This window comes from Mchenga conophoros, linkage group LG3, assembly GCF_057382185.1.
Source record: "Mchenga conophoros isolate Kocher_MC1m ecotype Shallow Benthic linkage group LG3, M_conophoros_male_GT1.1, whole genome shotgun sequence".
Lineage (NCBI taxonomy): Eukaryota > Metazoa > Chordata > Actinopteri > Cichliformes > Cichlidae > Mchenga > Mchenga conophoros.
The window spans coordinates 81,679,528-81,702,246 of NC_140528.1; the positions used below are offsets into that span (position 1 = coordinate 81,679,528).

The following is a 22,719-nucleotide window of genomic DNA, read 5'->3' on the forward strand; positions in this document are numbered from 1 at the left end:
TTGTTGCTGGGAGTTGGAACCCTGTTAGTTAGGTTGCTTAATATTTACCATAAGTACTCTTTAAAATACCAGAATAGGGAGGATGGTGTAGGTTTAAGTTTATTAGATTGATCAGTATTGCTGAACTATGAAATATTTTTTTTGCATACAGGTATAACAGAATAGCTTTAGTGTAGTTGTTGTTTTAAACTTGAGTATGAACTTATACAAAATGCAGCAAGATATTTAAAAAACAGTTTTGTTGATTAAAAAACACTATATCGGATTCATATCGGTATCGACAGATATCCAAATTTATGATATCGGTATCGGTATCGGACATAAAAAAGTGGTATCGTGCCATCTCTATTTTAAACGCTGCACGCTCATACTCTCTCCCGCACTCGATATATAATCCATTGTTGATATGCACACTGCTGTTGTCACAAACGTCGCACTCGCTTACATCACCGTCATGAGACATTCTCACAAAAAAAAAAAAAAATCACGGTTTTAGTAACGCAGCGTTCCTACGGGAAAGTAACGGTAATCTGAATACCGTTTTTGCAATAGTAATCCCTTACTTTACTCGTTACCTGAAAAAAGTAATCAGATTACAGTAATGCATTACTGCCCATCTCTGCTCCGGACCATGAGAGTAAGTGTGTTTGCAATGTAGATTATAAGATATTCAAAGCTATACCAGCATGCAGACTGGAAAAAGTTGCACCTGACGTATACTTTTGGACTAGATGGGATTTATCAAACAAAGAAACTATGGTTGATATAACATGAACAATACAAATACAACAACAACCAAGATAGGAGCAGTGGCCTTCTGGCAGGATAAGCAAGGTAAGCAATGCTCATCTTGTTGAAACTAAAAATAGACAAATGAAAAAATACCAAAGTAAAGTGATCTCTCTCCTTTGATCTTAGACAACAGTGTCACTCGGGTGCATGCATCTAGCCTATACTAAATCCAGTATAAATTACTGCCATCTTGTGATCAGGGTCTGCTACTGTTGTTGTCATTTATGTGAACTGGGAAAGACCATCTCTGAATCGAGGAGCTGACCTAAGGGTACATCTTTCACCATCTTACAATCCTGTGACTGCAGCCATTCCTCAACTCTCTGTGAACGGTACTCATGGTCATTGATCAATAACCACTGATCGATGGTCATGACAATTTGCATATGAATCATCATGAAACTGACCTCTCTGCCCAATAGTGGTGATAGTGTCAGTCATTAGGTAAATGTGAAGTTTGCGTTACAATGTAACGCAATGTACTTGCGTTACATTGTAAAATAACTGAACTCGCTGAAAATCATTATTTAATTTCAATAATTTATCTTCTAAAGGTAAAAATAAACTCTGCCGCTTTAACATCACTGTAGTGCAGCTGTACGTCATTTCACGCCAGTTTGCCGCATAGTCGTATCCTACAGCGGAAGATGTCGGACTCGGCTGAAGCGGGGGCCTGTTTTATGAAATGGAAATATTCCCGTCACTTCACTTTTCTAAAACAAGCAGACAAGAACATTACGGTAATGTCCTGGGGAGAAAAAATTATCGGCCGCAGTCAATAGCACGAGTAATCTGCTGAAGCACCTGACACGGCAGCACAGATAAAGCCTTCTGAGTGATTCTTGTTCATCATCCATGGATAACACCGCGGCAACTACTGCTAAGCAGACGAAACTTGATTTCACTTCAGCAGCACAGAAAGTGTCTGAAGGTGAGCTTAAGAAAATGATTGTGGAAGAGATGCTACCGCTGCGTACTGTAGAGTCTCCGTCTTTTAGGTGCATATTAAACACAATACCTGTGTGTGGCAAAAAAGCAGCACTGCATGATCGAAAAACGTTTTCTACTTAAGTGTTATGCTGACATGGAAATGGAGCTTAAAGAGACATTCGAGAGTTTGGAATATATTTCCACGACTGCTGACATTTGGACCAGCCATAACAAAAGTTTTCTCGGAATGACGGCACACTGGATTGCTCCTTCTACTTTTGTACGAGGACATGCAGCGCTAGCATGTAAAAGAGTTCGAGGGAGACACACATATGATGTCATCGGCAATGAAATCGAGCAAGTACATTCGGCTTCAAAGTGTTCTGCAATGTGGACAAAAGCAAACCGTTCTTCTGTTGCTTCAGAGTTGGTAGATAATTTTTTCAAGAAAAAACTCATAGTGCCTGTTTCAACACGATGGAATTCATTTCACGACGCTCTGTCCAGGATCACTGACATTCCCCTTGCTGAATTAAATACGGTCTGCACTCAGTTTGGAGTCAAATGCTTCACTGATCGGGAGTATCTGTTCCTAAAGGAGTATTGTATCGTGTTGAAGCCACTCACTGTTGCACTAGACATATTGCAAGGAGAAGAGAACTGCTATTTTGGATGTCCAGGATGCTGGCACTGCAGGACGAGCTTAAGCTGATAGCATCCCTCCCTGATATCATTGTTAAGGTAATCTATATATACCCTTACCCTAAAATAAATTTTTGTTTTATTTATCATGCTCTTATGTGAAGTGTCTGATGTATTTTTTTCTCATAGGCGATCAAGGTGCACTTTTCCTCAATGATGGACAATAAAGAAGCTCTCCTGGCTGCAGTCACTTTGCCTAAATTTAAGCTACGCTAGATCAGAGAAGAAGAGAAAAAAGACATGGTTAGGGCAATGCTTACTACAGAGTGCCGTGGGTTGTCTCTTGAAGACCAACAACCTGCTCAAGATCACAAGAACCCTGCTAACTCCACTGATGACTTTTTTTCATTTGAGGAGGACGACTGTACCTACTCTGCTGAAACAGAGGTGATGGAATATTTGAAATCTGCTGGGTCTGAGCTGGGTGTTCTTCGCCAATTTCCCAGGATTAAGGCAATTTCACTGAGGTACAACACAGCCACACCATCAAGCGCACCAGCCGAAAGGCTTTTTAGCCTCGGCAATCTTGTGCTTACACCCAGAAGGAACAGACTGTCAAGTGAATGCTTTGAGAGACTTACATTAATGAGATACAACAACTTTTTCAAAAACAACACAGCTAAGTAGTACAAAAAATGTTTTGGAAAACATGAGTGCATACAGCATGCAGGAAATATGGTGCTCATTGGTTTGAGGAAGTTTCAGAGGAATTCTGTTTGTTAACCAAAGTTCAGAGTTAACTTCACTTTGTTGAATCACATGACATGATCACATACATCATGTATGAATATGTTACTCATTGCTTTGAAAATGTAAAAATTTTAATGTTTACTGCGTGAAATATGTCATGTTTAACATTTCTTAAGTTAAGCTTTTTTGTTATTCAGATATGTTGCAGAAAAATATATTTGTTATTCTGGAATTGTGTTTCTTAGCTAAAGAAAGTCACATTCCTTACTAAAAAATGTAATTATTAAAGAATGTTTGTTAATAGACCTCTCTTCATTGAGTCATACTTGTTATTAATCTCTGGCTCTCTTAAATCTGCTCTAAAGACCTACCTTTTGGGTTTGGCTTTTAAACCCAGTATAATTTTTTTTTTTTACTATGTATTTTATATTATTCTTTTTATGTTATTAATATCTGTCTCTCTTCCACAGCATGTCTTTTATCCTGTCTTCCTTCTCTCACCCCAACTGGTCGTGGCGGATGGCAGATCCTCCCTGAGCCTGTTTCTGCAGGTCTCTTCCTGTTAAAAGGGAGTTTTTCCTTCCCACTGTCAACAAAGTGCTTGCTAATTGGGGGTCATATGATTGTTGGGTTTTTCTCTGTAGGTATTATTGTAGTGTCGACCTTACAATGTAAAGTGCCTTGAGGCGACTGATGCTGTGATTTGGTTCTATATAAACAAAACCGCATTGAAAGTGAATTACACAAAATTTCCTCCTAATTTAAAAAAGGCCTTACAACTGAAACTATGTAAAGGGAGTACTAGATAGTTTCCAAACACAGAGACAGATAATCTGGAACAGGACTTTTCCCAAATACGGGAATACTATAACCAGAATTGGAAGGTTACAGCCTTTAAAGCTTTGTCAACAACATAATCAAGCATTTTTATCAATCTGAGCTCAGCCTTTAACTGCACCCCCAAATGAAGTAATCACGAAGCTGTATGAAACACCAAAGCCAGGAAAATGGGGAAAAGATGCAGGAATTCAATTATTTATTCCATTTTTATTACCGACAAATCAGAACAATAGGTATCTCAAGGTAGGGCTGCTCGATTATGGCAAAAATGATAATCACGATTATTTTCACTGAAATTGAGATCTCGATTATTTGACGATATTTATTTAACCCTTTAAGACCTACCATAGGACCAAGTCCGCCAGAGCTTATATTATTTTTTTTACATGTTGTAGTGCCATTTGTGGGAGCATTTCAAGTTGCTATACAACTGTTATAGCCCATATTTTAATAATATGTATGCATTAAGTCCATAGTAACTACATTAATTGCAAAAAGGTGCAATAAACTACAAGAAAATTGAAAATCGTTTTTGGTTTTTTTACATATATTTCTACTTGGAGAAATTTAAGATCCCTCAAAACTTTAAATACAAAAAAGTTGCAAAAAATAGTTTACATCAACAGGAAATTTATTTTGAGTGTCTTCATAGTTTTATTTTGGAGATACACCAATTTTTATATACTACAGGAAAAACCAAAAAACAATCCTATGATGCAAAAACAGCAGGTGCATCAAAATAAGCTATTTCCAGCAGTGCAATTTGAGTTAAGCATCACAGAAACTATTCAGAAAAGTCAAACATGACCAGTATAGGCTTTTAAGGCCTACAAGTTAAAAAAAACTACATTTTCCGCGAAGATGACGTCACTTCCGGTTTCGGCCAGGAAATGGCGGACATGCAATAGTTCCCGCAGACGTCTGTTTCACTGTGGGGAGTGTTACGAACAGCTGATTGGATCTGCAAAACGTCTTTCTGGAATATTATGTTTTTGTTCCTGCAAGCGCTTTTTATGCAATTTTTGCAAAGCTTTATGTGGAAGGAAACCGTGACCGAGGACAAGCTGATGGCATAAGATGTAAGTACAACTCCTCCGGTTTCATATGCAAAACAAATTATTGCGCTAGCTTACGCAGTTCCGGTTCTACAGGGATTTAAAAATAGTTACACAAAATGGAGCGTGCTGCTTTGATGGCTTTAAAGGGTTAACAATGACTTTAAAAAAATAATATAAAATAGTGTGCAACACCACTGAAGTTTTTTTTACCTCTCTTTTCAACCAACGGCAGTCACTCTCCTCTCCAAATAACTTCTGCTTAGCTTTCCGAGCTTCCTTCGGGTCCTCTTAATCAGCGGTCTCCAACCTTTTTTGCGCCAGGACCGGTTTATAAGGTGTCGCGGATAAATGAGGGAGGGGCTAATAATCGGCTCAGTCATTTTTAATGATCGTTGAAAGCCCAGATCGTAATCGTGATTAAAATTCGATTAATTGAGCAGCCCTATCTCAAGGTAACTGTTGTTGTAAGATAAAAACCCTACAATAATATAAAGAAACAGAAAACCCCAACAAACATATGACCCCTATGAGCAAGCACGCGTGATGGCATGACCATAGCTGGACTGGCCATCGGACAAACTCGGTGGGCCGATTTTTTTTTTCTTTTTTTGTAACGGTATAAACAATGAGAGGTGGTGGATTGGCCAGATGCTGGCCGGTGTGTAAAAACAACTCATTTGTTTGGTGGTGGCTATGGCGGAGCTTCCACAGATTCAGTAACATTAGCAAGTGGTGGAGGCCAGCAGGTGGATGAGGGAGAGGGGAGGCAGGAGGAGGAGAGACCCGAGGCAGCACGGGTCCAAGTGTCAGGTGAATTGAACTTCAGGTAAGAAGTTATGACCTGCAGTCTATCTGGGTCAGATATAAACCAAGTTTAGGTGGAGTTTATTTTCGTTGTGCTGACTTTTTACAGTCAGTTACAATAACTCGTACTGCGTACTAGCTAGCATGACGGAGTTTTCATCAGAATTGTTGGAGCGAACTTTATTTTATTCATAAGGTTAGTTAGTAGAGTTGCCAACCGTCCTGTAAAAAGACGGAATCGTCCCGCATTCAGAGAAAATATTACGCGCTTCGTATTGAGGTGAAAAGGAACAGTTTGTCCCGGACTTCAGCTAGAATGGAAAAAGACACAAAGCTGGAGTTATTCTGTCTTTACGCTGCACAGCTGCCTCTTCTTCTCTCATTCTGTCCCCCTCCTCTCCTGTTGCTACTTCAATCATGAAACCGATCAATGATCAGCTGATCGGTTTTTCTGGAGCAAGTTCTGTCTCTCTTGTTTGTTTATCGCCCACTTTGCGCCAGAAAGAGGAAATCACCGGACAACAGCAACAGCAGCACGTTTAAGCTTGATCAGCTGTTGTTAGAATTTATTTAATATTAATTTCTAGTATCAGCTGATGTTTGCTGGAGCCACAGCTGTAAAACTGCTGGTCATGATATCATTTGGTTATCTGGTGAGAGGGAAACATGAAGATGAAACCAGGAGATGTCCTTACTGAATCATCAGAGCTGAACAGGTGATGGAGAAACAGGTTTACCTTTTAGGTGACATGAATGAGTTGAAGGGAAGTTTCTGAGAGACAAATAACACCAGGATCCTTTTTTACACTGACAGCTGGTAACTGTGCAGGTGCGGATCTAGCAAAGTTTTGCCAGGGGCCAGGTAGGGAATTAACAGGGAGAGGTGGGCACAAGGAAATACTTTCTTATTCTCATTTAAAATGTCTCGCTTTTATTAAATAATTATCTGAAGCTTACAACCAAAGTTTTTATCTGACGTAAAATGTATAGAAATAATACCACAAGACTGTACATCACTGTCACAACAGCGTTTGTTTTCATTCAAAGGCTTTATGGCTTTAAAGAGAAGGTTTTCAGGAAACACTGTTAAATCATCAAAGACCCCAGTCACCCAGCACATGGACTCTTCACCCTCCTGCCTTCTGGGAGGCGCTACAGGAGCCTCCGGACTAAGACCACCAGGTACCGGAACAGCTTCTTCCCCACAGCTGCCAGACTCCTGAACTCTGCCTCCTGACATCTGACCCACATTAAACACATGGACTGGACACACACACACACACACACACACACACACACACACACACACACACACACACAACGGACAACTGTATCGGACACAATAATAACATGGTCTGAACCACCAATCTCAACCACTAGCACTTTATATAGCCTCTGTAGAAATTATCCACATATCTCACTTATCTTAACTGCACTACTGTATAATTCTGTATAAATAATCATTCTGTAAAATACAATAATTTTTAATTCTACAACTGTTTATTACTTGCATAGTTCACATTTATGTATAGCTGTACATCTCATATTCTGTATAGTTTTTCATATTTATATCCTGTTCATAGCCTGTACATAGCTTGTACTCACTACAGCCTGTACATACTTATAGTTATAGCATATTCATAACATACCTTCATACCGTGTACATTATAACATACCATAATAGACCCATTTCTGTAATATACTTACATATCTATATTATTGCTAATATATATTTTAGGGATGTAGGAAAATATCGATACATTAAAATATTGCGATATTTCGTGTAATGATACTGAATCGATATTCAAAATCAGTGTTATCGATTTTTTAATTGAAAAATTACATGCATTTACTGTGTATTTCTTTTGTATGTTGCAATTCAAACTCCGGCCACTTGTTTGCCGTTTTTACCGCCTTTACGTTACGGAAAAATGAGGTCTCGCGATAACTGTAGAAGCGTCTAGTTTGCCAAAAACCAACGAAGTAGAACAGTGGATGAGTGGCCAATTGTGCTAGCTAACTGATGACCGAAGAGGAGAGGATACAGCCGGCCCCAGCAGCTTTCAAAGCTGATGTGTGGACTTATTTTGGATTTATGACAAATAGAGTCAAATATTCGGGTAACACCACAAATTTACGAACACACGTGTGTAGACACCATAGCGATGTAGCGTCAAATGCTAATTTTAAAACGAAATGAGGTGATCTCGCTCAACGGACAATTGAAGAAGTTAACTTTTTGAAACTACCAGCAACTTCAACTCGTGCAACAAAAATAACGCAGTCAGTACTTGTTTTTATTTGCAAAGACATGCGCCCTCTGAGTGTTGTGGAGAATAAAGGATTTCGTAATAGGATTAAAACGCTGGAGCCCCGTTACACCGTTCCTTCCCGACAACACATCACGGACATCGCTCTGCCAAAGTTGTACCAAGAAGTCAAAGCGACAGTGCTGGACTCTCTCAGCTCGGCAGAGACAGTTGCTTTGACATGCGATTCTTGGACTTCGAGAGCCACTGAATCGTACGTAACTGTTACAGCTCATCACATAACGGACCAGTGGAACCTTCAGTCTCATGTACTACAAACCCGAGCCATGCATGACAGTCACACAGGTGAACACATTGCAGCGTTACTAACTGACGCTGTGGCTGAATGGGGATTGAACGCAAAGGACCTTGTTGTTGTTGTTACCGATAATGCACCAAACATGGCTCTCACGGCTAGACTTGCAGGCATAACGCACATACAATGTTTTGCACACAGTCTGAATCTCACCTCACAGAAAGCAATGAAAATACAATCCGTGGTGCGACTTCTCGGGAGGATCCGACGTGTAACAGCCTTTTTTAGGCGCAGCACCACAGCCAGCAATCAGTTGAAGCAGAAACAGTGCCTCCTTCAGCTACCAGCTCACAGATTGATCACGGACGTAATTACAAGATGGAACAGCTCCTATGATATGATAGATCGATTTTTAGAACAGCAACCAGCCATCTGTGCGGCTCTGCTTTCTGCAGAAGTTAGGAAGAGTGAAAAAGAAATTTTCACATTAAGTGAGTCTGACATCATATGTGCAGAAGAAGTTGTCAGGGCACTCAAGCCTATGAAGGACGCCACCCTGGTGAGAGAGGGGAGCATGCCAACCCTGTCCATCATTGCTCCTCTTCATGCCAAGCTTGTGATGGGTGCACAAGAAAGTGTTGATGATACACCGACAGTAAGGGACATTAAGACTGCCATAGCAGAAGATCTGGGAAAGAGATATGTAAATGAGAGGGAGACACTATGGATGGCATCAACTGTTGATCCTCGGTTTAAGGACCTGCCCTTCCTGTCTGAAGCAGAGGCCAGTGAGACCTATTCCAGACTGTTGGACACTGTGGTGGCTGTGATAAAGAAGGGGGGGAAAAGGAAGTAAATAAATGAATGAATTTACTTGGAAAAATTCAACTGAATTTATAAGAAAGTGAATAAAGTTTTTAAAAAAAAAGTATATTGATGACATTTGTCATCAGATATTAGAGCAGAACAGGGTGAATCTTGGTTTTAAATTTTGACTTTGTGACATTAATACTATTTTAATTTAATGTTTTTAAGGAGCAAAAGAATAAGGAGTCTGACAAACAAGTGGAGGAAGAGAATACCACAGAGGAGGATTATCACCCACATAACAAAAACAGCTTTGACTCGATCCCTCTGCCACCTCTAAAGAGACAGAGGACCTCATGTGCATTGGTGGACTTGCTTGGAGCTATGTTTGTGACAATACTGCACCAAAATCAGAACATGATGTTGCTGCAGCTGAGATCAAGAGGTATAGAGATGAGACCCCTTTGCCTCTCACAGGAAATCCTCTCAGTTGGTGGAAGGACCATGAACAGGAATACCCTCAACTATCCAAAGTAGCAAGGAGTTTCCTATGCATTCCTGGAACAAGTGTCTCTGCAGAGAGAGTTTTCTCCTCTGCAGGAGACATGGTAAATGCACAGAGAAGTGTCCTGAGAGCTGACCATGTCGACCAGCTTGTATTCCTGCACAAAAATCTGGAAATTGAAAAATAAGCACTGAGAAAACACTATAACATGTAAAATCTCAGATTTGAGAATGCTTGGTATTTTGGTTGAGTCTCATAAGCACTTATTTGAATGAGTAAATTCCCCTTTTCAGCTTTTACTAAAAGTGTTCCATTGATGGACATTGCAGAGCTGTACTTTATTTTATTAACACTTAATTTTAATAGCACTTTACATTGTTTGTTAATGTTTACTTGGATTCTTCAAGCAGTTTCATTTTTGATTTATATTTGTTTATGTTAAGGTCACATAAAAAGTGCTTTGTTTTCGTTTTTTACAATCATAGTACTTAGTAAGTAAGACCTCAGTGTTACATTGTTTACCTTTTTTCATGTTAAAGAAATAGTTGATATTTCAGTAAAGTAGTTTTTGTTTGTTTATTTAACATGACTTCTCATAAGGCAGATGTTAATTTCTCCATTCATTTTGAACTTAGAGAGAGTGTTTTTGTTTTAGATGGCTCATGTCAAGCATTTAACAGTTTGGACTGTTTACTGTGAGTTTTCCTAATTAAATTCAGTCCTAAACACAAATATCGCCTGGCTTTTAGTATCGCAATATATCGTATCGTCTCCCCTGTATTATGACAGATATTGTATCGCCAGATTCTTGCCAATACACACCCCTAATATATTTGTAATATATCTATATCATGGCTAAAGCACTTCTGGATGGATGCAAACTGCATTTTGTTGCCTTGTACCTGTGACATGTGCAATGACAATAAAGTTCAATTCTATTCTATTCTAAATGTTCAGTTTCTATACCATATGTTAAAACAATGTGTGATTAAAGTGGTGGGTAGGTTCTTTTAAATCCCTTTCATTCTTGCTGTTACCCTTCTCTCACCAATCAACACTGGCACTCGTCTCCACCCACTCAACTCTGCCTGCACTTTCTTTTTCACCTCTCTGTTGCTTTAAATGGTTGACCCAGATATTTGAACATCTAACTTCACTCTCTCCACTCCTTTGGTGTTCACTTTTACAACCATTTCCCTTGCATGCACAAACATAAGTATTCTGTCTTGCTTCTGTTAACATTCATTCCTCTTCTATCCAGTAAATCTGATCCAGTATGGAAATCTAGTTCTTTATGACCTGCATGTTGTTGTTTTGTTCTTTTTGTTTCTTTATTTGTATTACCTGTAGACATGCTGATAGATGTTAGGATTTTCCTACCGGTTATATGTATTTGCTGGAGTTTCCCTTTCAGAGCCCACAGGGGAGCCAATTAAGATATTTTTAAGTGAGCTTTTAGTGATTTGTTACAGGATTTAAGATTTTTAGTCATAAATCAGCACTTACAGAACAGAAGTGCAGTCATCCAGCTCTGCAACATCACAAATCATTTTCATATAGCTCCTTCCCTTCTTCTCTCAGATCCGTGATATGACAGATATGATATGATATCTCTGTACCTGTGATGTTAACTCTGTGAAAAGTAATTCAAAATTCATGAGAGAATAAGTGAGGGTCTGAGAGGGCACCAGAGTTAGAGAGGAAGTGGGTGACTGTCCTGCAGAACAGAATTCCAAACAGAAGACATATGCAGGGATGAGAGCTGTAAGCACCACGCAAGAACTGATTAAAGGCACTTAGACCGGTGACTTTACATGTTCTTTAGATTGACACTTTATCACTTATAATCAGTTGCAGGTGAAGAATCTAAACTTGCCACAGTAATGTAAATGCCACATTTACACCACACAAAAAAGAAAGAAAAAACTCAGACATCAAAGACTGAATCACCCGGTTACTTAACGAAATACCACTAACTCAACCACTCCCATACCACTTTACAAACGTGGCAGCTACACTGTATTAATAACTTATCATTCATGATTGTTATCATCATCATTAATAATTTTATTTCAGTTACTATTGTTACTTCTAAAATTAGTAGTAACAGTGGATGCATCATATCATCATCATCATTGATTTATTTACCAATAAATTAGCCGTTTCTTCTCTCATATCATCCTTAATCATACATAAATCCAGTGTGGGAGCCAGCCTGTTGGCTCTGGGCTGCATCAGTCTGCCTATCCTCCAGCGACTCTCTGAGCCTGCCTTTTATGGGCAGCGCACGAAGATGGACTGGCCTCATACTGAACTCACACATGCGAGTTCCCCTAAAGACATTACTGAGTTGTAACAAACTTAACACACTTGTAAAAGAGGTCATGGATAAATTCCCTCGCCGTGTTGGGGAGACGCAGACGATGCCACAGTTAGAATCTGGCCTGCTCACAATAACTCGTTAATGCTGGGCTTACACTGTGCGATTTTTGGCCCATTTGAGCCGATTTTTGAGTCGTGCGATCATCAATCGCTTGGTCGCGAGGGTGTCGTCGCAGCTTCTCACACTGCGCACGCGCAAACACAAATGTCAGCGAAAAAGACGGCGCAGCACGGCAGTGCGGCGTGTGATCTGGACACAAGCGATGGAGGCACAACTTGTAGAACTATGGCAAGCTCACCCGAGCCTTTTCGATGTGGCCTCACAAAATTATCACGACCACAACAACCATGAAAATAGTTGGATCTACACTCCTGCTCAATCACAGCTGCCTGATCAATGTTTTTCATTAGCAATTTAACAAAGTTGATGGTGGTGGTGTGTCTGTGTGAGTGAAAGACAGAGAGAGAGAGCGAGCGACAGAATTTCTGTTATAACCTTCATTTTATGGACGCACAGTTTGAGCACTCAGGTCGCATCAGAGCATCGGGTCGTATAGTGTGAGACCCTGTGCCGTGATCTACGAACTCCTGCGAGTCAATCGTGCAGTTTGAGCAGGAGCTGAATCGCGCGACTGAAAAAAAATCGCACAGTGTCTGCCCAGCATAACGCCTGGAACACATCTGGCCTCTGATTTCCTAAACATGGCGAGTCTTTGGTAGATTTCAGTAGAAGAGCCCCCTCCCCCATTAACATCACAGTAACATCACATCTAACAGATATCGCACTGCTGCTGCAGTCAGTGGCGTACTCTTGAGTACAGGACACCCAGCAAAGGTCTGCAGGTCATGTGTTGGCCGTTAATAACAGCTTTGATAACATCTTTTTTCACTGAAACGTCATCACACAGACCAAAAATACGGTCTTCTGTGTGTCAAAGTGACATGTTTCTTGCTTAAACTAAAGCCTTCTCACAGAGGCAGGCGCTTTTGCGGGTCAACAGCAACTGTTAAGCACAAGAAGTTTCTTCGGCGGTACTCTTACCTCGCTCTCCGTGTCTGGGGGCTCCTTCCACTGCGCCGTTCAGCACCAAGAAACAAAGAAGAGCGAGCACACGTCCACACTGTGCCGGGGATGTGTGAGTATTTTTCTGCCTGTGTTTACTATACATTCCTGTGACCCTCGACACTGCCAGCGTTCTTCAACTGTGCCTCCCTCACAGACTCATCCGAGCGTCAAAATACTCAGGAAAAGAAACCACTTCCGGTCCGAACCACCAAAGTAAAACCGAGCTCCAAACCAAACAGCCACGAATACAGGAAAGAATAAACTGATAAAAGCCAATCATTTTCACCATCCAATAAAATTTGCCCTACAGCCACCAAGTTTGTTCAAGATCAAAATAAAACAAAATAAACACAATCAAAAAACTTTTTTTTACTTCATAATACAAAACATTTAAACATATTTTACCAAATAATTACATTAATTCTAAACATGTACATACATAAAAATATAATTTAATAAAATAAGAATAAGAAAAAAATTCTGGGTTTAATTCTATCCATACCCCAGCTACAGCTGCATGCTGCTTTCATGTTCACTCTCTTTGGTGTTGGTCAAGTTACTTGAAAAAAGTAATCAGTAACTAATTACTGATTGCTTCCCCAAAAAAGTAATCCCGTTACTTTACTGATTACTTATTTTCAAAAGTAATTAATTACTTAGTTACTTAGTTACTATTTAAAAACACGATTTACAACCTGAATAGGTGATAAAGCGATAGATCTTTCAGCCCAATTCTACCTTTTCTACATAATCCATCATACAAAATGTAATCAGATGAAAAGTCTCTTTTTAAAACTTGTTTTATTACTTTTAATCTTTTAACTTTATGCATCAAGCAAACATTTAATTATATGCAACATTCTCTGACTGGAAGAAATTTGTTTAACATTTAAACCTATTTTCTGCACATTCCAGCACATAAAATATATATTTTTTGTGTGTTTACACACAGTCTTTCAAATAGATGCAAGTAAAACACAGCAGAAAATAAATAAAGTCAAAGACTAGCGGTCTTTTTGCTCTATTTTCACCTGTAAAGAGGGAGTAGGGTAGGCGGAGGATTATCCTGGTGCAGATGTGCCGCAGCGGTCAGTGGAAGAATCCGCGAGTTTCTCTGTGAGTTTCCCATTACGTCATAGCGCACTCGGTGCTTGCTTGGAAGTTTAGGAGGTTTTTTTCGCTGTAAAAAGAAGTTTTCTTCCCACGCACAACGGACACTAATGTTTTTGTCACTTTTTATGGAATCAAACTCAAAGTAAGGTCAGTACTTCCACGCTTTAAACGCTGCACGCTCATACTCTCTCCCGCACTCGATATGTGATCCATTGTTGATCTGCACACAGCTGTTGTCACAAACGTCGCACTTGCTATTGTCACTGTCATGAGACATTCTCGCAAAAAAATCACGGTTTTAGTAACGCAGTAACGCAGCGTTCCTACGGGAAAGTAACGGTAATCTAATTACCGTTTTTGCAATAGTAATCCCTTACTTTACTCGTTACTTGAAAAAAGTAATCGGATTACAGTAATGCGTTACTTGTAACGCGTTACTGTAATCCGATTACTTTTTTCCATCTCTGGTCCTGAATATGTCAAGATTTCGTCACCTCCTCTGGAAAATGTCTTTTCTGCAACGCCGTCACTCCAGTGTATTTTTGTCCTGCCGGGAAGAGAGTGGACACTGAGATGTAACACAAATGACTCGTTTTTTGCAGGTCCTCTGCTTTGTTGGGAGGACATTACCACATGTTACACTGAAAGTGCAAACAGTGTTTTAACTGTCAACTTTCTGTCACAGTAAATTTTATCACGTGCAATAAAACATTGACATTGTCAAAGTCAAAGGAAACTTTATTGTCATCCCTGCTATACACAGTACAGTATATAGAGAGACAAGATGACGAGGCTCCAGTTACATTCAGTGCAAAAGAACAACAACAAATACAGTAAGAGCAAGAACAAGAATAGAATTGTATACACTTTGAGGTAAAGGGTAAATGACATTTAAAAATTTACAATCATGATTTAAAGTGGCTTTGAAGTGTTTCAGATGGCCAACATAGCAGCTTTACAGTTTACAATGTGAGTGAAAGTGACCTTGAGTGAGATAAAGTAAAGTGACCAGCATGAGCAGGATTGCTGAGAGTGGGATTGTCTATAGAGCAGCATGTGATGTGGATGGTAGAAGCCAGCATCACAGTCCCTGGTGTAATGTGGATGGCCTCAGACAGCAGCAAAGGCCCTGGTGTAATGTGGATGGCCTCAGCCAACAGCACAGGCCCTGGTGTGGTGAAGATGGCCTCACAGGGAGCACTGGCCCTGGTGTAATGTGGATGGCATCAGCAAGTAGCACAGGCATTTGTGTATTGTGGATGGGATCAGCCAGCAACAAAGGCCCTGGCGAAATGTTGTTGGCCTCAGCCATGAACACAGGCCCTGGTGAAATGTAGATGGCCTCAGCTGGCAACATGCACCCTGGTGAAATGTAGTTGGTCTCAGCCAGTAGCACAGGCCCTGTTGTAATGTGGATGGCCTCATCTAACAACACTGGCCCTGGCGAAATATGGATGGTATTGGTCAGCAACACACACCCTGGTGTAATGTGGATGGCATCAACAAGCAGCAGAGGCCCTGGTGTGGTGAAGATGGCCTCACAGGAAGCACTGTCCCTGGTGTAATGTGGATTGTAGAAGCTGGCATCACAGTCCCCTGTTGTCCTGTTGTCCCCGGTTTTGCAGCTGTTTGAGCTAAGATTTTCAAGTTATTCACATAATGAAAACCTATACTTTGTTTCGGGCGAGTTCCCCATTCAAATGCATGTATTAGTGAGAAACGCACTGTCTTGACGAAATAAAGCATTTTTGTACAACTTCATATAAATAGCTGTAACTTTTGATAGAAGACTCAGACACACATATTTATGGCTTTATCCAACACGTTCTCACTCCCAACTCGTCAAACGTGTGACGCATAGTCAGGCTCCCTCTGCTTCACTTATCGACGCACAGGGTACCCCCCTCGCGTCGAGAATTGATGTGCAGGGTCCTCTCATTGAATACTATAGAGCTCCCTAAACGTTGCTTATTGACGACAAGAGATTGCCGTGGTAGAGCCTGTTGTCTGTATATTTATATATTTCCGAAATCACATTGTAGTGACAATACTGAACACAATAAATTATATAATGTAAACAACTACCTGAAAAACAGGTAGAACGATACTTTTGTATCGTTTATTGCATTTATGGAGGGAGTGATGTATGCTGGGTAATGGCACAGCTAGCGACTGGGTGACTTTATTCACCCGCTTCGGCTGTTATCAGTCCATACAATGGGCGTTATTAGCACAAATCAGTCCCATAGATATGGGCCATCTCCTGCTAGATTGTTCAGAAGGTTGTTATCATCCATCCAGATGGAGGATCACTAACAGTGACATTTGTCAGTGTGGGACTGTTGAGTCACCTGAAGAACTCATTTCATTCATTCTCCACATGATGTTCATTTACAGAAATGTTTCACAGGAACTGATTTCTCCCAAAGGGTGAACTAGTGTGTGTCCATAGATTATCTCTGTATGAATGTACTTTTAAATGAAGGCAAGTGTTTGTCCTTTTTTGTTCCTCAGTTACAGTACGTGATATCAAGGGCAGGCGGTCAACACTGAGGGAAGACAAGAAGCAGACGTACTTCCAAGAGGGAGCTGCAGTGAGGACAGAGCCAGGTCACTGAGGTCAGAGGTCAGAATCTGAAACAGCTCAGGTTTATATTTTAGGTGTTATAAAAAAATCAAAATGTATTTATAAAGAAACCTTTAAATAATAGTCATAATTATGATTATTATAAGAAATATCAAACATTTAAGTGGATTTTCTGTTACACATATTGTGTTAGCCCTGCAATAAACTGGCAGCCTGTCTCTGTCCTGTATCAGCTGGGATAGGCTTCATCCTCCCGCAATCCTGAATTGGATACATTGTATTCCAATTATGTAATCTGATCATTTACAAACTCAAGGTATCTAATCAAATTGTAAGTAATAATTATAAAATGGGAAAGCAGAAATAAGTGTGACATGAATGTAAATGTGTGAGCTGACATAGAGGACAGCTACATGCAGTCTGAAAAACCTTTGTTGTCAAGTTTGCAGGTATATCAGCACGAGACATTCTTACATAGAAGAGACGTTAAAGTCTCTGACTCAGTGAAGCATTATTGGTCCCGTCTGTTTGGATAAATATAGTAAGTTGATGTACGTCCATTTATTGACACATTTTCTTAAGTGCTTATCCAGTTCAGGATCACAGTGGAGCTGCAGCTGGATATGTTCAGTAAATAAACCTTACAAAAGTTAACAATAAACCTGCATCCCTGTATGTTGTTGTCCACAGGATGAGAAAATCAAACTGGGAGACAGTGGAACATGTTAATAAATGTTTGTGTGTTTATGCCTGTGTCTTTCACAGGAGGCGCTGGAAGGTTTCCCTAATAGCTCCTGTTGAATCAAAGCAGAACCATAAAGGTTGCTGGATTGCATGATGGCCTTACCCCTGAGCAGTCATCCTGTTAAAGGAGGAACCAGTTAGAAGCTGTTTTCAAAGTAGCTGAGCAGATTTCATCTCAAGTAAGCAATTAACTGTTTGTTCATCTGTTCTGCCACTTAAAGAGCATTTAAGGACGTCTTTTGAGTGTCCAGTTGAATTAATTCTACTGGCTCTCATGGTCATTTGTTATTATAGACATATTTTTCATCTTCATCCAGCTATTTAGTAAATTCTATCTATTTAGTAATATCCGCCAGCTATAAAATGTAATATAAATATAAAAATATCTAAATATCTACTGTCCTTTATGTTTTAATGATGTAAGTCTGTTATCGTGTTACATTAGCATTCCTCACATATCAATGAGATGCTGTACAGTACAATCCTACTGACACAGCAGAGGGATAACGACGGCTATTCAACATCATCGTTACACGACACATTCGAGCTGCATGACGCAGACAAAGTGACTAAATCATATTTTTTGTGGTTTATTGTCTTCAAACCAGCAGACAAAGCTGATGGCAGAAGATGTCGGAGAAGAACTTCAGGCCGTGGACTGAAAAGGTATTTTTTTCTTGTTATCAAAGACATTTGGAGTGTCGGCTTCTACAACTGGTTGTGCTAAAGTAAAGCTTACAGTCTAAGAAATCACAGTGTTGATATTCAGCACAAAGAGAAAAGCTCACTTGTTTGAATTTATTTACAATCATAGTTTTATAAATTCTGACTGTAAACATCTTTTACAGCTTTGATATTGTTTGACACTCGATATCAGGTTTAATTTAAAGGTTTCTGTGTCCCAATGAGCCATTTACAATGACCAGTGTTTCACTTTAACTGTAACACATTCATTATTTAGATTCAACATTTCTAAGAGAAATAACTGAATGTAAAAAACGGCAGCCCTCAGGCCAGGTTTAATTGATAGAGATATATGCATGCGTTATGAAATTTATGTATCCCAGATAATTGTTATTCATCTAGTCATGGCAGACCCACCTCTTCCTCCCTAGTTAACTGCAACCCAAAAGAACTAGTGGGGCTATTTACACACTCACAACCAGTGTGGGGTAAAAAGAGCCACCAAAAAGCTGTCAGCCACAGATGTGCTAGAAGAGTTAGAAGCTCTACTTATGGAGAAACTTTCTAAGTCTAACAGGGGACAGGTACTCCTGCCCAAATAACATGATATAACCCCACATACAGCCCAGCCATAAAATCATTTAGTCATTTAGTTAAAGACAGCATGGGACCAAATGCCTGCACCAACCTGGCATTTCTTCCTCCTGAATTAAATGAATGAATGGATGAAAGTTAAATGACTACAAACCTAAAGCCACTAGTTCCCACACTGGAGCTCCCTGACACTGTGTGTTAACCGTATTTAGCTTGTATCAACAGTTGTAACAGGCTAAGCCACTTGAGACACTGCATTGAATTTGTTCCTGTCTTAATGATTTCAGCTGACTGGTTTCAACTCAGATGTTCTGCTTTTTCCTTTCAGTAGATCAAATCAGCTCGTGCTCCTTCTGCTTCCAATTTAATGGCAAGAAGAAGAAGAATAAGAATGCTTCAGCGAAGTGGCGTTCATGGTCTCAGTGAACAGTCACACACTGCATGTATTTTTAAAAGCAACATGTCTGTTCACCACAACAATGGAGATCTGTAATATTAGTGCAGCTACGGTTTGTTCTTGAACATCAGTTCTGTTTTCTACTTTGATCACTTACAAATGAAACTAATGACAAACATGAACAGCTGTGCTTATTTCTGAGACATGAGTTTTTGAATGTGTTCATATTTACACAGTGTGCATCTGTATGCTGAAACTGTGATGGTGAACCTGAGGTGATGGTCAACAGAAGGCAAATATATATCAATATAAAACAATATTGAAGTAATGTCTTTACTCTCTGCAGTGTGTGGACGCTGTGCACGCAATCACCTTATTTACCGTAGTAAACACTCACCGCTAGCTCACGTGACTGACTGTCTCCATGGTTACATCGTATATTATTAGCTATGTAAACAGCTTCCAAAGATACCGCCATAGCTCTCTGCAGCTGCAACACTTTCACACTTTGCAAATCATTTCATGTTTTGTTTTGTTTTTTTGTTTTTTTAAACGTATGTTTATTTGTTTTTTCAACAGTATCAACACCAACATAAAATGAACGTATGGCAGTCATTAAAATAATAATAATAACAACACTAATAATAATAATGATAATAATAATAATATTAATAGTAAGAACGATAATTGAAGTGTTAATCCTAAAAGATTCCAAATAAATGCATGATTAAATAAATTAAGATAGCAAACCATACAAATAAATACAATTTAAAAAAAAAATCATAATATAGGTTACACAGTACATTCCCAACAGCAAGTCAGACATTATTCACTCCCCCCCCCCCCCCCCCCCCCCCCCCCACACACACATCCCCATTCCTCGGTAGATCCAAAAATATCTTCCAGATGTTGTAAAATTCAGAAGCCTTCTTTCTAACAATATAGGTCAGTTTATCAAGAGCTAAACTCGATGTTAAGTTATTTAACCAGTGGTTAAAAGAGGGGCAACCAACATTCTTCCAGCATAAGGCAATACAGCGTTTGGCCTGTAGCAAACAAAGATCGACCAGAGTGCAGTCATCTGGATACAAGCCTAAAATGCATAACTTAGGGCAAAGCGGTACAGGAGAAGGTGTGATCTGAGAGATATATTTTAACACAGAGCTCCAAAATTTTTGGATCTCTTCACATTTCCACAGGCAGTGGTATAGTGTACCCTGATGTCTATTACACTTATAGCATAGATCAATTATCCATCCATCCATTCACTTCCGCTTATCCTTTTCAGGGTCGCGGGGGGGTGCTGGAGACTATCCCAGCTGTCATAGGGCGAGAGGCGGGGTACACCCTGGACAGGTCGCCAGTCTGTCGCAGGGCTAACACACAGGGACAGACAACCATTCGCACTTACATATTTACAGCTAGTGGCAATTTGGATTATCCAATTAACCTATCCCCACAAGCTGCATATGTCTTTGGACGGTGGGAGGAAGCCGGAGTACCCGGAGAGAACCCACGCAAAACATGTAAACTCCACACAGAAAGACCCCAGCCTGATTTTGGAATTGAACTCAGGACCTTCTTGCTGTGCGGCAACAGTGCTAACCACCGTGCCACCGTGCAGATCAATTATATTAGGATCAAATTAATTTCATTGTACAGGGGATATGTATGTTCGCATTATCCAATTAAATTGTATCATCCCCAAATGAGTGTTAATGGTTTGAGTGTGTGTTTTTGAACATATTTTACCCCATTCAGTATATGAAATATCTTCTTGTAAGTCACTAATCCACTCCCGTCTTTTACTATCAGAGTTGTCCTTATGGTTTTCAACTAACATGCTATAAAACTGGGACACCAGTCTTTTACTAAAACAGTTTTTTGTAACATGAGTTTCTAGGATGGAGAGTGGGGGTTGATGCACTGCATTGTTTAAGTGTGCCAGAATAAAACTTCTAAGTTGTAGATACTTAAAAAAGTGTTTCTGCGGTAAATCAAACTTTGCCCTTAATTCACTGAATGGCATTAGAGAATATTCCTCATATACGTCCTGTAGTTTCGCAATGCCCTTGTTCAGCCAAGCTTTAAAGCCCATGTCATTCTTAGCCGGGGCAAAGAGTTCATTACCCCAAATTGGGGAGAAACAGGACAACCCAGGAGAGTCATTCAACATTTTTGTACTTCATGCCAAACAACAACAGTGTTTTTTTTACAAAGGGATTAGTAGTAATTCTCTTTAAAGTTTTGAAGGGTGCTGAGTATAAATAGCTATTTAACGACAGACCCTTTGAGGACATTCTTTCAGTTGCTAACCAGGGAAGGGAAATATCGTTTGAAAACCAAAACATAGTGGTCCTCAGCTGAGCAGCCCAATAGTACCATTTTAAATTTGGAAATTGTAGTCCTCCCCTATCATATGGTAAATACAAGAGGGAGAGTCTGAGTCTTGGCTTCCTATTGTTCCAGATGAAATTAGAAAGAAGCTTTCTGGTCTTGGAAAAAAAAGAAGGAGGAGGGGCCAGCGGAATTGACTGAAAGATATATAGGAATTTAGGTATTTAGGAATTTAGTCATTTTTACTATGTTTATTCTTCCCAGTAAAGAAAGAGGCAATGATATTAATCTAGTGATCTCATCCGACAACCCTTTGACCAAGGGCTCATAATTGGCTGAACTAAGATTGCTTATCGTTGGGGTTACTCTGATGCCTAAATATTTAAATCCCTCTGCGGCATTCACAAATGGGTGGGATACAACTGGTTTCAACCTGTCGTTCATATTTAAAAACAGAATGGATGATTTTTCTTGGTTCACTTTGAACCCAGAGAAACTGCCAAATTGATCGAATAGCTTCAGGAGAGAGTGTAGCATCTCCCCGATTACACATCCAACATGGCGCCGCGTATGGATGCCCTGGTGCTTCAGTGCGTTACTTCTGTTTTGTTTTTGTGCATAACTTCTGTGTCTGGGCACTCCTCTGGATATTCTTACACCAGAGAAGAGCTTCTTAACTACAGGACTACAACACCTGTGAATTTACTTCCAATATTTGTCGCATCTGCAGCAGATTTACTGCAGACTCTGATCAGGAAAGTGAGATGCCGAAAGAGAGGAAAGCGAGCCGGCGCACTCGTGCGTCTGAGGAGACGCGGACTGCGAACTGCTCTTCCTGGGATCTTCCTTTCCAATGTACGCTCACTCAGGAATAAGATAGACGAGCTGGCCCTGATGAGAAGCATGAACAGAGACTTTGCCTCCTCCTGTGTCTTATGTTTTACCGAGTCGTGACTCTGTGAGGACATCCTGGACTGCGCGCTCAAGCTGGAGGGCTTTCATCTGCTGCGCGCGGACCGGCAGGCCTCTCTCTCTGGTAAGACCAAAGGTGGAGGTGTCTGCTTCTACATTAATAGTGGCTGGTGCACAGATGTAACAGTGATTGCTCAGCACTGCTCTTCC

At 40.1% G+C, this 22,719-nt stretch overlaps 1 protein-coding gene across 1 annotated transcript in view; it reads right to left on the reverse strand.

Moving 5' to 3' along the window:
- Positions 1 to 13,308, reverse strand: part of adam19a (ADAM metallopeptidase domain 19a) — a 91,943-nt gene extending 78,635 nt beyond the window's left edge. Inside the window, exon 1 of the mRNA XM_085267483.1 lies at positions 13,118 to 13,308. Within this exon, the coding sequence (XP_085123609.1) occupies positions 13,118 to 13,244 (127 nt within the window). The 5' untranslated portion in view covers positions 13,245 to 13,308. The remainder of the gene's footprint in view (positions 1 to 13,117) is intronic.
- Between the last annotated feature and the right edge of the window lie 9,411 nt (positions 13,309 to 22,719).